General features: G+C 34.0%; 1 protein-coding gene across 4 annotated transcripts in view; it reads left to right on the plus strand.

Annotated features, from left to right (window-relative positions):
• LOC106868359 (FMR1 autosomal homolog 1-like) overlaps positions 1-17,324 on the plus strand; it is a 52,457-nt gene extending 35,133 nt beyond the window's left edge. For 2 of the 4 annotated variants that reach the window (XM_014913575.3, XM_014913577.3), the window contains 7 exons: positions 5,651-5,737; positions 6,437-6,540; positions 9,006-9,127; positions 11,361-11,534; positions 12,670-12,696; positions 14,031-14,135; positions 14,624-17,324. In XM_014913575.3, the coding sequence (XP_014769061.1) occupies positions 5,651-5,737; positions 6,437-6,540; positions 9,006-9,127; positions 11,361-11,534; positions 12,670-12,696; positions 14,031-14,135; positions 14,624-15,147 (1,143 nt within the window). In that variant the 3' untranslated portion in view covers positions 15,148-17,324. The remainder of the gene's footprint in view (positions 1-5,650; positions 5,738-6,436; positions 6,541-9,005; positions 9,128-11,360; positions 11,535-12,669; positions 12,697-14,030; positions 14,136-14,623) is intronic. The other 2 variants (XM_014913576.3, XM_089337569.1) reach the window with 1 other exon arrangement.
• Positions 17,325-18,303: the final 979 nt, after the last annotated feature.

Raw genomic sequence — 18,303 nt, forward strand, 5'->3', positions numbered from 1 at the left:
ACAGAAAGAGATTGTGTGTCTACTGAGTCGCAACTACTATGTGAGCAATTAGAGCACAGATATGTGATCAGACAGATGTCTGTCTGCTTGTAAAGCCTAATTTTAATGTAAACATAATCATTAATTAAAATCAAGTTTGAAGTTTGTTGAAAGACTATAGGGCACAAGATCATTTGAAAAAGAATGACCTTCAGTGACATAAACTTCTAAGCTTATTGTGGCGTTCAACAAATTACATGGTCAATATTGTAAATTAGGATTTTAGTACAAATATTTCATACTTCTTCATAGCAATGTGGTTTTCTTACATGCAAATAGTTCAGATACAATAAACCTGTCAAAGTTGGCTTCTGTCACAGAGATTTTTCTGAATAAAGTTACCTAAATTAATCAAGTCTGCTACCACACTTTCATCTCCTGCAGGACTAATGATACATCAGCTAAACAAACAAGAGAAAACACAAAAGTACCATATTTTCTGGCTCACAAGTTGATGTATATAGTGTAAACATTTAAGCATCGTCACTCTCTCTCCAAAGTCATCTTGTATAAGTTAACCTGCCTCTTTTGGAGCTGTAAATTTTGGTCCGCAAAAATTCCAAATCCGTATACTGGAAAATACAGTAGTTACTATGAATTATCAATAGAAATGAGCTTGGATTGGTGGAAGTCTTTAGATCTCCTAGGCAAATTCTCAATTCCTAGATATGTTAGATACACTCATCTAATTCATTTCGGAGTGAAAGTGTTTTCTAAGTTGATAATGATGTATGAATTGTTTTGTGCTTGTCTTTGGTCTTCCATTTATTTTATTTGGTGGACTTTAATGGCTTTCATAGACCTTTTTATCATTATTATTATTATTTTATGATTTTCATATGTACATGAAGTGTACCTTAAATTTCGACTTTGTTTTGTTGTTAACTTTTGTATTCAACAATATTATTGGTCTATATATGTGCTCAACCTCAGTTTATTACATATTGATACTGATAGAGAATACTTATGTACAGGTGAATGAGTCAAATTATCATAAGTGTTTGAACTGGGGTGAATTTTAGAACCTGATGTTGTGGTGGTCAGGTTTTTACACTCGAACTTTACATGTAAAATCTTGGTTGCATTGATTTAGATAATGAGAATACGTTAACTTGGTAAAGAAATACCAAAGGAGAAAGAAGCAAGCAAAATTTTGAGAATTCTATAAATGTATAAATGTTCTAAAACGGGGGAAATTCTGTCATATTCGGAAATTAGGCTAGTACTAATAGAGTGAAAATAGATGTAAATAAAACCCATTTTTTTAGTTGCAATGGTTATGAAGATGGAGGGGGGGCTTTTATTCACAAGTAATTGATGACTAGTGGCTGTTATTTTTAGTTTTTAATAAAAAGATGGTGCAATATTTGTCAATTTAAACTCTATAGAACTTTTATTGTTTCTTGGCTAACCATTTTATGCTGGCATTTTTGAAGATGAGAGAATTTACTTATCCAGAAATTCTCTTTGCCCTCATCATATAAACCATCGATTTATAACGCCAGCTGATAGCTATCCAAATGATTCCAAATTAAGAAAACCTCAGATAAAAAGGGGGATTAAATTTATAGCCATATTTATTTTAGAAAGCTGTTTAGGTTATATAATGATTGGGAAAATTTTAAATAAGTTTTGTCTGACAAAGGTAGCAGTGATGGCATTAGTTAATCATTTGTAAAAGATTCCCGGCTACATAGGGGTTGTTAAGTGCAAAAGAAGCTGACCAATGTACACTTGTAATGCTTTAAAATATGGGTTTTATGCTGATGCATTATTAACCCTAACCCAAAATACATAGCCTAGACTGCACAGCAGGAGACGCAGCTTGCATCTCCATCTTACCCAGTCATGTTTCTTGCCATCCTCCTTGTCCATTGTTTCGGTGTTGTTCAACCACCCCATTTGTAGTCTTCCTGCATCAGTTTGTCCATGCATGACTATTCAGTAGAAGTTATATGGTGTTGTGTTATATGACCAAACCACTTTCATTTTCTACTTTTTAATACATTACCAGTGTAGGGAAGGGAACCATAAAAGAACTGATATAGAATGTTACAAGTTAAGGGCGAGATCTTAAAATGTTTATTCCAAAGTTGTTTTGCACTGTCTTTCTTTCAGCCTTTAACTCGTGTTATCTTGTTTAATTTTAAAAGTTAAGTAAAAGCTGTGTATAAAAGCAACAACAAAACTTTTCTTCTGTTGTGGTGTTACTCTTAAAATTACTTTTGCAACCACCCATTTCCCTTGAAAAATAACGATGGTAGATGTTGCAAAAACTGCGTTCTGCAGAATAGACTTACAGTAATCCCTTGCCATATTGCGGTTCACCTACTGCGCACTCAGTACATCGCAGATTTTTCTGACTAATGTGTAAATTTATATTGTGGACTCCTCAGTTTATCTGGGTTTCTGCGGCTAATAGGTGTTTATATTTTTTTATATTTTAATTATTTCTTTTGGAGATTTTGGAACGTGGCACCCGCGATAGTCGAGGGATTACTGTATATCTTTTTTTTAGTCTGTGTAGTGTTTAAATTGCCATGACTTGAAACTTACTTTTTCATTTCATGAGTGTCACATCAAATTGATAAAGACACTGTAAGATTTAAACCAAAATAATATCAAAATAGATATTTACTCTTTTAAATTAATTTATAATATTACTATTTTACTAAATTATATTTGTGATTTTGTTCTAATGCAATTTTGGGGCAACAATGACCCCTACCACCACTACTGAGAGACCTTGCAAGTCTAACAACAAAAGGATTACATCTACAACCTAACAAAGTGTGAAATACTTTCTTACATAGAATTAATTTATATAGTATCCACTGTGTGTTAGGTTCATCTACCTATTTATTTTTCTCTCTTGATATACTGAACCACATCATTGTCATTATAGAAAAAAAAATTAAATTAGATTATAAAATTCTCCTAAATGCCCAGATGGCTCACTAGAAGTAGTTGATAGTTTTTCTTATCTAGATATTTTTTGCAGGGGAGGTGGTTGCTCTGAAAGTTATAGTAGCCAGGATAAAAGCAGGATGGAAAATACTCAGGCCTGCTGACAATAAAGGTCTTTTTCCTCAGAGTGAAGGACAGATTGTATGACACTTGTGTTAGAATTGTGATGCTGCATGGTAGAGATATAGGTTTTGAATACTGTGGGTAGAAGACTGTGTGATGATGATAAATTCCATTGGAAGACTGGTAAAAGACTGTGGGAGAAGACTGGAAAGAAATGAATCTAACTTGCTCTGTTGGATGTGCAACATAAGTTTACATGAACATTAAAGTACAAGTGTGTTGATAGAAAAACTGGGCATAAGTGGTATCAGGTGCAATGTGCAAAAAAGAATCAGCTGGTATGGACATGTGATGTGTATAGATGAGGAGAGCTGTATAAAGAAGTACTGATCACTTAATTTGGATGGAGCTTGCAGAAAAGGGGAGACCCAGGAAGGCATGAGACAAACTGGTGAAGGCTGATCTTGGGACCTTGAACCTAATGGTAGAGGAAATGACAAAGGAGCAGGATGATTGATGGTTTACATTTCTCCAGAAGAACCCGCCCATTTTGGTGAAACTGAGACTTTGGAAGCACAATATGTATCATCATTTAACATCTGTTTTCCATGTTGGCATGGGTTGGACAATTTTTTAAGGAGCTGACAAGCCAGAGGACTGCACCAAGCTCCACTGTTATGGCATGGTTTTACAGCTGGATACTGTTCCTAGTGCCAACCATTTTACAGAATGGCCTGGGTGCTTTTTTATGTGGTACCAGTGCTGATGAGGTCTGTTTTGGCATGATTTTTACAGCTCGATGCCCTTCCAAATGCCAATCACTTTACATAGGGAACTGAATGCTTTTTATGTGACCCCAGCTGTTCATTGCAAGCAATTCATTTACTAAGCATTATGATGAACCTAAGAATAGTGAAAGTTGAGGAAACACCACCAGTGCTGCACATGCTTATTAAGCATGATCCTGAAAATGATGATGATGATGGTAAATTCGAATGGAAATATTAAACCAAACTTGGACATAAAACATTTATGCATAACAAGCTAATCTCTTACATCAACACATAATGCACTGGCAAATTAATAATTAGTTATTTGCCATTAATGTGAAAGCTTAGCAGAATGGACACCAGAAATTGCAGTTGTATAGAGATATGATAGTTTTAGACTGGCAGCTGCAGTAAAGAATCCGTTGAAATAATGCCATTTCTATACATTGGTAATAATAATATCATGATTCTATAAATGCTGAATGCCATTGAATAATGGTCCAGTGGATGATGTTGACAATCAACACTGTCATCTTACTTGAGCATTAAACATTGTATGTTCAAGTTTTACAAGAATTGTTTGGTTTTCTAACCATCTTCAATATAAATATTATTGGCTCTTTTAACTTAGCATTAAACTTTGCTTCAACTGGATCGTGTTGATGGTTAAAACCCTTTTCGTCATTTTCGTATTTTATCACTGCACTGGGCACAGACAATGAGGATGACAAAAATCAATAATCAACAAACGAAAAATAGACCATTTGGAAAATCAATAACTTTTTAAAAATTAAAAAATTAATAGTTGCTGGTGATGACAGCTTGAGAAAAGTATGGTTATTATTAATGAAATATTTGTACTGACTTTAGGAATCCTATTTGAGCATTTGACAGGAAATTTTGTTGAAGCAGCTTCTACCAAACTGTTCCACATAGTAAAACCACTAATGTTTTTGTAGTATATGGAAAGAATTATCATTTGTGGGATAGCATATGAATTTATTAATAAAGCATTGACTTCTGTACTTGGGGTGGTGGGTTCGAATTTGATGCAGACTTAATTCCCAGATATATCAGAAGGGCTTTGTTGTTGGAGCATTATTTTGAAAAATACAATTTCAACAAGGATGGATGAAGAATTGGTTGAGGAATCTCAGAAAATATAACGCTGGAACTTTGAACTCTTGAATTAAATTCATCAATAATGACATGAAGGAATATTAATGTTTAGTTGTAAACTGAACGTTGTCATCAATTTTCCAGTTCACATACATCTGAGACATTTGTGCTGATGAGAAACTTGACCCACAAAGAAGCTTACTGAGATTGTGAAAGGACAGCCCTAACTTCATGGATGCAGAAATAATTCCAGACAATAATAATGGGGTACATCTTTATTTCCAAACATTTAACTGAAGACTTCAATATGCACTGCATCGATTTCCGGTCTTCAGGCTTTTGTTTTGTCAGTTAATCGTAGACATGAGTATTTGGCCCCTTTCTATTGGAGTCAGTAAAGGACACAATATTGCTAATGTAGTTGGGCTGAATGAAAGTTGTACCTAATCGAGAGTTGATAGTTTAGATGATCTATTTTAACCTATAGAAAAATACATACCATTTAGTGATAGTGAGGACTGCTATTTTTGTCATTATTGGTAGGTTATCTGCTTTAGAGGTATTGCTTTGTTTTAAAATGTTACAAGGATAAATGCAATAGTTACTGTATGCCGATTAATAGGTTTTTGTCTTTAAGAAATAGTTTTTACTTTCTAAAGAAAAATAATAATTTTTTTTTTTTTTTTATTCAGGGTCAGGTGCCTTTCATTTTTGTAGGAACTGTAGAAAGCATAAGCAATGCAAAGCTTCTATTAGAATTTCATTTATCGCATTTAAGGGTAAGTATATTTGTTAATACTATTACTACAGAATTGTGTTATTTTAAAACTCAAGATTTTGTCGTTTGAGATAGGATAAGAAATCATTTCTCAGCATGAATCTTAGTCTCTAACAGTTGTTGGACTGTCAAATAACAGTCTTTTGGTCCAAGGACTGACTGAAACAAAAGACCAATAGTTTTTTTTGTTTTTTTTTTTTTCCAAAATTTGATTCTGATATTAGCAGTGTTATTTGGTCTTTGTGGAATTCTACAGTATGGGAATTATTACATTTAGAATTATAGAAAATTGAATGTGAAAGAAAAAGACTAACTACATTTTTTTTTTTTAATTGCTTAGTAGTTAAAGATGGAAGGGCTGTGTTCATAGCCCTTTGAGGGTTTTGCTTAGGCTGGTGGGAGGAAGTTATTCAGAGACTTAGTCTGAATGCTTGCAGTAGAGTAAACTTTGCTAAAAGAATCCAAAGCTTGGTGTTCTTAAACTAGGTGAGGCTCTTGAACTAAATATAATTTATTTTTTAAGTTTCAGAAAATTGTAGAACATAAAATAAATACTAGAATGTGTAAATTTTGTTGAAGCAAATCATTAACTATAACAACACTTCTTTAAATTGAAAAATGTCATTAATTGTAAACCATTCAGTTTTGATTCTTGAAGTGATGCCATCTCAGTTAATGGTAATTTATAATTTCATTTTAGGAAGTGGAACAGTTACGGCAAGAAAAATTAGAAATTGATCAACAGCTGAAGAATTTATCAGGTCCCCAACAGAGCCCCTACTATCCACCATCAAGGGAAAGAAGGTGGGTTCATAAAAATTGTATTTCATGTTTGCATTGATGTTGTAACACTGAATATCATCTTCATTTTTTTAAAGACAAATGGATTTCCATTAATGAGATTTGAGGGCAATTCTAGTATAGGTCTGGTTATCTGTTGGCACTGTATATTGGCCCCTGAGCTCATGTTTGTCCATCAGAGCAACAAGGACTATCTAGTTATCCAAGGAGGACTGATAACTTGTGTGGAGTTGTGCAACCACACTCTCCCACTGGTGACCATCTTCAATCCAGTGGTTAGACCAGGTCAAGATGACGGAGGATGGAGGCAGATGACCAAGATGTCTTACTTGCTTCATCTTGTTCTTCGTTCTCCGCAATGCATTGTTGCAGCCACTGAACCATGAAGCTTCACCTGCAGAATGCACCAAATCTACTCTTCACATGCATGGGTAGGTAAGCCCCAATATGCTAATTAACCCATAGCTGGGACCTTGGCATGTGCTATTACTCCGAATTAGAGTAGACTTTGGAACAATAATGGCTAAGAGATAGCTCCACATTCATCAAAACCTAGAGCTACTGAATTAGTTTCACGACCAAATGGAGTTTAAGGTCATACCCAGGAGTCCATACCCTGCACCCCTGAGCTTTGGAGGTAGTGTCAACTCTGTTAGAATACATGTTTATTGTGGCATTTGAGTAGCATAAGAATATTCTGTCTTGTGACCAGTGACCTTTTTTGGTTACCAAAAGAATGTCTCTTTCTCTACATGACCAACCTACTTAGTTTGACATCAAAAGAAATGCTCAGTGTGAAAATAGGCTTGAAAAGGTCTCACAAGGGAGATGGCAAGCAAGGAAAAGCTGCAATACATATAAATTGGTCAGTAATGCAGGTTTCTTGTATATAAAACTAGATCGTGATGCAAACCTCAAGTGACATGAAAGAGTGCCAACAAAAGTGGCTGTTCATCATGACTGTATTAACCTCAGGAATAAGGATTTTGAATTGGCATCAATTCAGATTGATCTGTGATCCTGTTGTGGTTAATCAACCATAAAGCTTGAGTCAACTGAATCATTTTTACTATGTCAGGTTGGTAAGATGTAGCTTTAAACACCTTAATTTGGCTGTTGAGTCTTGTTTATATAAGCTGCATAGTGGTCAATGATCCAAAGAATCCAACTAAAAGACCTTAACCATTTAATGTTTAGATTACTCTGTCAAATCTTATGCTTATGTTTTTTTCACGTTGCTTTTTAATTATCTTGCATTATCTCATAGCTTTGAAATTTCAATGATGTGATTGTTTATTTTTTACAATTGAGTAGGTGTGTGAGGCTGGATGGGCAAATTTGAACATAAATCAAGTAGAATATTTGGGTCAGATATGGTCAATTTAAATGCTTAAAAATTAGACTCGCACTAAATACTATGATTTTCCTTGTTTGCTCCTACAGTTAAATTCTTAAATATAACCATACATAAAATATAATGTGATTATGCATTGTATCAGTTGATCGTTAATATATAATGTGATGAAACTGTTATGGTGTTTAATTGAGCAAATGATGACAATCTATTCTGAAAATTAGGACATTGAACTACTATTTCTAATGCTATTAACCCTTATCTGTTTCTTTAACTTTTTCCACGGAAAACAGCTTCATAGAAAATGTTTATAAATATACTCTGATATTCCTTAACACCAGTTTGAAAAATTAGCTCACCGCATTTAATCTGAGGTATTTTTTGTCCAGGATCACTGCAATAAACAAAGTGTGTGGGGAATTAATAAGTCTAAAACAGCATTTGATTGTTGTTTTGGGTTTACCAATTCCCTTCATTGTTGTTGAGATATACTGAATTCATAAATATGTGTGTCTTTGTTTTGCATGCACCTCAGCCCAACCAGTTGAGCATATGTAATTACTACTTGGGGTTAGTAATAGTTAAGAGCATGGGCTACCAAGATTCCGGGTTCAATACCGGGCAGTGCCTTGAATAATTAATAATAATAACATCAGCAAAAAATACCTTAAGAATGAGAACCCAGGGTTGGGTTCAAAATTCTATCGGGACACCTGATGAAGGCTGGAGAGTAAATCAGCCGAAACGTAACAACAAACAAGATGAAGACACATATCCGTCCAATGTAAATAATGGACAGAATTCTTCATCTCTAAAATATAGAACAGTATGAACATTTGGTTCTGATTAGTAAGGCTTAAGTCACAGATGTGTCAAAGATAAAGCCCTTAGCTCAGTAAAAGAGCCTTTTCAATTTTGAGATCGGAATAGAAGTTGTCCTGCTATTGTTGTCTGAAAGTCCAGATATGCTGAGGTAAGGCATCCTAGTTGTGAGAATCTCCAAGAGAGTAAGGCTTATGTGGAAGGGTTGTATCCAATCTATGGTGTTATGGATAACACAGTATGATCACGTTTCAGTTATTACTATGATGGGTTTTCCTGTTTATCCACCCAGGGGCAGTAATGACCCATATAATGATGAAAGAAGGGGCCGTGGACCACCAATGCGTGGAGTCAGGGGCATGAGCCGAGTAGGTAGACGCTGGGCAAATGAACGACATAGTGGAAATAATCAAGGTAAGTGGGACATTGAATTTGTTTGAACCTTTTGGTTTTTACTCGTATGATGTTTGCATTGGATATTTAAATAAGACATTTCTTGCTAGTTTTTAATTTGACCATCACCTTATTGCATGTCACAGAAATGCAGATACTACTTTGAGTTCCCATGTTAACTAGGTAAAGGTTCTTGATGGACATTGGACAGGCAGGGGTAAGCAACTGGTAGTCAAGACATGGCAATGCGGGCACTCAGACTCTTTTACTTGTTTCAGTCATTTGACTGCGGCCATGAAGGAGCACCACCTTTAGTCGAGAAAATTGACCCCAGGACTTATTCTTTGTAAGCCTAGTACTTATTCTATCTGTCTCTTTTTGCCGAACCGCTAAGTTACGGGGAAATAAACACACCACCATCGGTTGTCAAGTGATGGTGGGGACACACACACACACACACACACACACACATATATACGACAGGCTTCTTTCAGTTTCCGTCTACCAAATCCACTCACAAGGCTTTGGTCGGCCCGAGGCTATAGTAGAAAACACTTGCCTAAGGTGCCACGCAGTGGGACTGAACCCAAAACCATGTGGCTGGTAAGCAAGCTACTTACCACACAGCCACTCCTGCGCCTATATATTAACTGAGAGAGGATGTGTGACATGTTCACACAGATGGCCTGTATGCATGGCCTCAGTAGGATCAAGAGGAAGAAGACCTGCAAGAAAGCAGACCCATTCAAGAGATGGTCTTCTTGTATATTATGGCCCATGTTCTTGTTTCATGATATTACTAGTTGCTTTGTACTATTTGAAATAAACTTTTGGTTATCAGTTTACTTTGACATGATGCACTTGTGTCACTGATGCTTGCCTTGTCAATGCATTTGGTCATCTTTGGCTTTTGTAGGATATCCCCTAATTAAAACTTCATAGTCGTTATTTGAGAAACTTCTTTCAGTTATCTCCTAATTTAAATCTTCACTGTTGTTAGGTTTTACCAGTGTCTGGTAAACGATGAACCCCAAACAAGGTTCTCTATCTCAGACTGTTATAGGCTCTTCAAAGTACCATTTACATAACTTAAAATTAGATTCACATCTACATGCTTTCTTTTTAATGTGTTTTTTGAAGAGTTTCTAACTAGGAGACGCTGGTTCAAAACTATAGTTATTAGGACTTGTCTCACTTTTCAGATGTGAATTTTTAAGCCAGTTTCTAACAGACAGGTTTGTTATTCATTCTTGGTATTGTTTATGAAAGATAAATCTTATTTCCTTTATTTATTTATCTTTTAACCATTTCTGTTGTATATATTCTGGTGTATTTGTATTGTAGATTAATATTGATCATTTTACTGAGTTTTTCTCTTCTGTTATTTTTGTTTGTCAATGGAGTTTTCTTGTATTATTACTATTTGCAAGTAACTGTGTCAGCTTTTTTTTTTAGTCTGTATGTAACTTATAATGACACGTTATTCTGAAGTTAGTGCATTCTTATTTTCCAACCTATTTTTGTTGACTTCATGCAAAATCATTATTATTATTATTTAAGGCAGCAAGCTGGTGGAATCCTCATCACACCTAGCAAAATTCTTAGCATTTCATCCATCTTTACGTTCAGAGTTCACCAAGTTCAACTTGGCCTTTGGTCCCTTATGGGGTTGATAAAATAAGCACCAGTTGAGCACTAGGGTCAATTAATTTATCCCTTCCCTCAAAATTGCAGGCCTAGCTTCTATGGCTGGATACCCTTTCTGATGCCAACCACTTGAAAGTATATATTGAGTGCTTTTTGCATGGCACCAGCACCAACGGGGTCACCAGGTTACTTGCAAGACAAGATCCCTCAACTGTCTTTGCTGTCTGGACTTTTCATAAATGATGCAAGGAATGATATTGGCCTCTGAGCTGTTGATCAGTTAATCACCTTAAGATTTTAAACTTCCAGATGATTTCAAAATAACACCTTGTGAAAATATTTATCCAAACTACAATATTTGTGAAAGGAACTATTATTGACATGTCTTATTTCTAATCTCATTGAATTTTAACTGATTATCTTTTTTTTCATACAAGTTCTTTCTTGTTGGAATTTTTAACGAGAAATTGATGAGAGTTGTTTGGGCTGAATAACTTTGTAAAATGTTAGAAAAAGAAACCTAGCTATTTTTTGGAATACATACATCTAAAGATTCTTCTGCCATTGTATTTGTCTGTTTTATCATGTCCATTGTTCTCTTTTAAAGGTGATGACCCATTATCTCCTCGTCCTATTTCCGACTGGTCAGCAGAGGTAGTGGAAGAAGAACGTCGGCAAGCTGGGTATTTAACAGATAGCGTATTAAGTGGTCGAGGACGTGGCTTCAAACGAGGAAGGGGTCGAGGGCGTGGAGGAAACAGTAATTCTGCAAGGGATTCAGGTAAGTTAACGGGGACAAAACCCGAATTTAAAACGCTGGATGATAATGATATATATTGCTTTTCTAGAAGTTGTAAAAGAATTATAGACTGGTTTATTGTTACTTAGGCAGCATAAAGGCAATTTCAGAAAGGAGCAGCGTCATCAAATATATCAACCTCAACATTATTTAGGCTAGCAGTTAGTCCTGAATCCTATTTCAACCATTGTGTTGTCCCTCTGATTCCTAGCTCCAGTTGGTTTCACTCCTTAAAAACTGTAGTAAGTTTGCATCAACATATTTAATGCCTGGAGAATTATAAAAAAAATAAAAATTTTAAAGACTAATTAGAAACAAAAAGATACTATGAAGTGTTTTACATTTTTTGATTTTTATACACAGATGTTATCTTTGAATTAATGTATGAGGACTTGGGTTCTGCGCTTGATTGCTAGTTGAGTGGGCAGCAACTGAAAGGCTATTGCTCTTCTATAAAAAGACCATCTCATTGTATGCAAGAATGGGTGTGTAAATTAAGTTGCTAATGACTTGGTCTTTGGATTCATATATGGCACATTTTCACTCCAGCCTTTATAGAGTTGCAATTATGCAATTCTACAAAGCCTGTAAGAAAACGTGTGTGGTGTCACTTCTTATATTAAACTCACTTTAATACAGTAAATTACTTGCAACTCACTCCCCTCAGGTTGATGAAGAGACATAGAGGTGGAGTGATATTTATTGTTGAAATGTCAAACAACACATTCTCATCTTCTTAGCCCTGACCCAATCTTCCCTAGTTTTCCTCGTGTTTTCAACATTTACATAACATTTTTCCACTTAGCTAGCATATGTAATTTGTTTTCATGGCTTCTTCATTCTAGTTTAGTCTTAGCTCATTAACCATTATTTTAAATAGTCAGTTGCTTTCATTTATTTACAATTAACTTTTATTTCCAACAAGCCATAATTAAATTAATTCTCTCCAATCACACTAGATCCTCTTCTGAATTCATTGCCAAATGATATCCTCTGATTTCAGCATTGAGGCAGACCTTATTTTATTGTCAATGCAACTATAAATATTTCTTGTTTTATATTATACATTGAAGAATGAATTTTATATCTCACATTAATCTTATACTTTTTATTGTAGGCTGGTTATCTCACGACCCACATCAAGGTATATAACACCTCTTCATTTATTTGATACTTGTTATATTAAATTTATTTCATATTTTTCTATGTGAAACAAATAATAGTCATATCATGTCCTTCAGTATAAAGTAATAATGATTATAACTATGTAAGTTAATAGCCAGATTATGTCTACAATATAGAATAACAATGATTATAACTACACAAAATGCTTTAGTGGTTGTATTACAAGAAACTTTATATTTCACATTGAGACCTCATCACTTAGAATTTTCAAATCACATGTAACCTTGTCCAAGAAACTAGTGTTTCTCACAAATGGATACCAAAACTATTGAAACCAATTTCAGTGACATTCCTAAGTAGAATAGTCTGCTGAATTTCTAGAAATAAATTTAGTTTAAGAAGAAAAACTCGGAATATATGACACCTGTCGTCGTCGTTGTTTAACGTCCGCTTTCCATGCTAGCATGGGTTGGACGATTTGACTGAGGACTGGTGAAACCGGATGGTAACACCAGGCTCCAATCCAATTTGGCAAGTAATTACTTGTTTTTTTATAGAAAGTATGAGAATATTGGGCCCCATTAAAAGCATTTAGGGAGTTTATGTGGGCTGTAAATTTAACTCTTATTCATATAGAGTTGAATTTGAATGAACTAAGCTTAACTTTGGCAGAGTAACTTTAGTTAACGCAACTAGTTTTAATATCTCTATAATAGTTTCAGCTCCACAATAGTTCCACTCCTTGGCCTTTAATGTTATCAAATTCCTCTGAATTTTCCTCAGCCGTCCAAGGTTTTCCTGTTGACAGCCATCAACAGCTGTCCCAGGCAAACATCTGTCTTGCAAGGCCTACAAAAGTTATTAGCTAACTAAAGTTTAGGCTGTCTCTAACGGATAAAGAAAGAAGATTCAATCCAAGAAGAGTTGTATCAATCAGCCTTGAGTTAAGTCTTCACAGTTTGGAGGAACCGTCTCTTATTTGTGAAGAAATAGTAACCATTAAAATTGTATCGAGTATGCAACAAAAATTTAGGAGTTACTTTGGTAGAAAGCAAAACAGAAGAGACTGGGAAATGATTGTGCATGATTGTGTTGAAAAGGTAGTGGTGGTGATTGGTGACATGCAGCAGTATTTGCTGACCAGAAACTACAGGAACTAACAAAGGTAGGTGCGACACTGCTTCAATTCTCATGGAATCATTTTCTTCCTTATATATAGAACTTATTCTGAAGAAATGAAAGACTAGAAATCAATTGCTCCAAAAAAATTATTGATAGCGATTGACTAAGTCCTCGTTTTACAATTAATATAATGTGGAATTTTAATGAACTTTTATTTTTACCGTTATTTAGGTGCCTATGATGATGATGATATCCAAGATCAAAGATCACGTCGTCGAACAACAGACGACGAAGACACAGTACTGGATAATGCAAGTGTAAACAGCCAAGATCAAGGTTAGCAATTCATCTAAATATTTAATGTCTTATGTTGGTTGCTATGGTTATTCTATTGATTTTGTTTGCTGCTCTTTAAATAACTGAACTATCACTCTGAAACCCCATAAGCTTAAGAACTCATTTACCATATTTTAATGTGTTTAAGGAACCCTTTTTTTTTTTTGTCAAAAATTAGGTTAAAAAAATATGGGAGTTTCTTATACATGGATAGTATTATAATCCCTTACAAAACCTTTTTTCCAAATTTTAAGTCCCAAAAATTAGGGGGGTTCCTTATACACATTAAAACATGGTAACTGTCAATACACAACTGATTATTAAGGATATTGAAAAGAAATGTAATTTTAAGAGATTGAGTTATCTAAGACTATTAAGTTTGACATCTTAAAAGAACAATAAAAATGAATTGGTTATTAATGGCATTTGCGCTACAAATTATCGTTTAGTTTATTAAATGCTTAATTTTTGTTTTGACACTCTTTCAGATCGTAGACGGGATAAAAGAAGAAGGCGCAGAAGAAGATTGCGTGGTAATGGTAGTGCAGCTTCTGGTACTGAGACAGACACAAGTGTATCTAATTACAGGGGCCGCTACTCGGCACCACCATCGCGGGCCGGTTCTATGATGAGGAGCCCAAGTTACAATAACAACATGCATAAGCCAGAAGATTTCTCTGTGTCTGTTACGTCTGTCCATAATAACCACCATTCTCAATCTCCCCCACCTCACTCCTCACAAATGCATCTGCAGCTGGGAGGCAACCGGCCTACTTATAACAACAACAATAGTATGGTGGCAAATGAAAAAGAAATTATTGTGAAAACAGAAAATGATTCTACACCCAAGCAACAACGAGATGCTCGCAAACAAACCCGTCAGCAACTCAGTGGCAGTGAATCCGACAGTAAAAATATAAAGAGCAAGTCGAGCAACTCTGCAACTTCTCCTACTGCTACTACTACTCATTTCTGCAAATCAAAGGAACAGCTTGTTAATGGAGAACAATGAGTAGGATTGCAGGTTTAGAATTCCCCTCCCTTTCCCTGACTTGTTGAAAGAATCGACTGAAGTCAGGTTTGCAGGCAAGGCAGACATTGAAATCAGTAACCACTGATCAACGCTTATTGAATGGACTACACAGCTGGAAAAATGCTGTTGCTGCTCCAAAACATGATTAATTACATGAAAAAATGTTTTTAGAGAAAAAAAAAAACATGAGTAAATTTTTTAAAAGTTTCTTTAAAAAAAAAAATGTATTCCTGTGTGTTTAGGATGACTTACTACCCTGAATTGCCTAGACATTAGTCTATTTTGTTTTCAATTCTGGACTGAGCTCAATCTATGCATATAATGTCGAGCAATTAGTTTGCTTTGACTGTTGCATTGTCTCAGAGTGCATGGTATATTTGGCCTAGACAGTTTGGGGGGAAAGTTGGCATGCACTGTGAAGGTAACAATGTTGTTAAATATTCTGGTACAATTAAGTTCTGCTAAAAGGTACAATGTTGGTAGCAGGGTCTACAATAGAGATATTGAAGCTGCTGGTAGCAGAATGTATTCCTTCAATCCGTGTTGGCCTAATTGAGTAAAATTTTTTCATGGTAAGATGATTAACAGCAACCTTTCTACTACCAATGCTGCCACCTAACCTCATTTGGTTTGATTGCTTTTATTTTCATTTCAATTTACTTGCAGTCTGTAATCCGTTAATTTTGGTTGGTTTTTTTTTTTTTTTTTAGACTTATCATTTTGGCATCTTATTTATTTCATTTCATTTCACTACAGGTATTTGAACATCTATTTAAGCTCTAATGTTAATGCAGTTGTTAATACTGCACACAGTAGTAAGTTTAGGGCGGAGGACTGCTATAGATGAGAAAATATCGTCAATCTTAAATTGAAAGCTAAGTGTAATTGTCTTCCCATTAATAGTTTTACTTGAAAGTACATTAATTAAATTAGTAGTGCTATAACTTCTAATTTCCATGTAGTATTCATTTGTTACCGATGAAATGGTTTAAATAAGCAAAGTTGCAATGTAGCTAAAAGGAGCTTCACATACTGAACTCCACAAGTGTTACAATTTCTCTCAACTGATTTTATCTACGGTTTATTTCTATAATATATGGAATAATATGACCACATAAAATTGAAAATTCTCCAAAATCAAGACATTGGTTCAGTTATTTTCTTCTTCATCAATAATTAAAAGCAATTAACATAGGCCTCTTGGTTAGTTACCTTACATAATTATTGTTGTCTTGATTTATTCCCATGAAAAATATAATCCAATACATTTAATAAACAGTTTTATGTGCAACATTTTTCAAACCCAAATATATCTACAAAGAAATTCCAATCTGGGCCAAACGTATTTCTCTCTAATTGCTAATTTCTTGCCACCCCCACCTATCTACAGACTACCCCTGCTTAAAAGATTTAAAAAAAGAAAAAAGTTATTAGCAATATGTGCATATAGCATTTTGATTGTTATATCTTTTTTTTTCATGGTCAACATATTAACAGTATTAGCTAATTATTTGCTCCTAAGATAACGTGTTGCTACCTTTTCTGCTAGCTTACTTTACCATTTAGCTTTTTACTGCTGTTTTTTTCATCTGTTTTTGCTGCTCTCGTTGCTTTCCGTTACGGGAGTGTTTAAATTATTTTTATGATGGAGTTTTTTTGTTTTTTTTTGTCAAAACAGAATATTAATGCTGGTGCTTTTTTTCTTTCTTTTTTTTTTATATCCCAATGTATTCTATATCAATTTAAAATCTATTTGTTCTAGTTGTTAATACTCTTTGATAGTATTTTTTTTTTCTTCAGTATGCTTAGTGTCTTTTCTTCAGTTAGTTTCACTATTTTGCATTAACCTGGACTATATTGACAACAGTAACAAAAGAAAATTGTAGGTTTTTAAAAAAAAAAAAGTATTTTTGTTATTTGCTGTTATTTTGTTTTTGTGCTGTTTGATTTTTTAAGTGATTCTTTAGGTTTCAATTTACAGTGCACAGACTTAGTTAATGTTAAATATACCTGTTCTCAAATAGATTTCATTAAGGTGAGTTTAATCACCTTTATTTACTTTCCATTGTTTGATGAGAGATATTTCTACTGGTTTCGTTTTCTTTCCTGATTCAAACCCACCTGCCCCCCCATTTTAATGAAAAAAAAAATAAAAACTACAACACATGGATAACATTGCTTCTGGGTGGTCCAACTTTCCAGATATTCTATGTGATGCTGTTTATAAAAATAGCATAATGTACCACAACAGATTTATTAGAAGTGTCTAAAATACATATATAATTGCTGAAATTATTTTGCTTTATCTTAAACAAATTATTAAACATAGAAAAATATAATTATTTTTACTAACAGACTAAATCTAATTGATTTAATTTTTGGTTTGTGACCTACTAATATTGGTTTAAATGTAGATAGTGTTTGTTTTTTAAAAAAAAAAGAAGTTACTTAGTGCTTATTTTGTTGTGTAATTGTCATTCCATGATGATGTATCTGGTATTTTGGAGCTAAAAAAAAAAAATGGCTTTTTTTGATAGAATTGCCCTGCTTTTGTCACAACAGAATCATCTAACAGTGTTTTTAATTTTACTTTTAACTTTGAACAGCAAGTTTTCATTTTGATGCTAAAAAAACAAGTCTTTAAACCTTTACTTTTCCGTTGTCCTTTAGCAATTAAAGTTGACAATTAATTAGTAAACAAAAAATGCCATCAATGACATAGGTTAAAACTCTTATGCACCATTGTTTCATTTATTTTTTTTTTTTTACTAAGGACACCTCAAGTTTTTTTATTGAAACTATATTTCCAAGCATTTTCAAACTATGACCAAATTGATTTTTTTTTTTTTTTTTTTTTTTTTTTAATCCTAGTATTAGTGATTGATTACCAGGCCATTGCTAGAGGCAGTCCTACCCTACACCTATTGACATCCTTTATTTTTTTCTTTCCAAGTCATAGATTAAGAAATTTACACTAATCAGTTTTAAAGTCTTTCTAATCCAAGCATTTTCTCTTTTTCTGGAGATTTTATTTTGTTTCTTTGGTTTCTTTTTTTTTTTTTTTTTTTTCCTTATTTAGAAAATGAATAAATGGTATTTTTGCTATAATTTAGGAATTATGCTCCACTAATATTA

The sequence above is a fragment of the Octopus bimaculoides genome, chromosome 19 (genome assembly GCF_046866305.1).
Source record: "Octopus bimaculoides isolate indiv1 chromosome 19, ASM4686630v1, whole genome shotgun sequence".
NCBI lineage: Eukaryota > Metazoa > Mollusca > Cephalopoda > Octopoda > Octopodidae > Octopus > Octopus bimaculoides.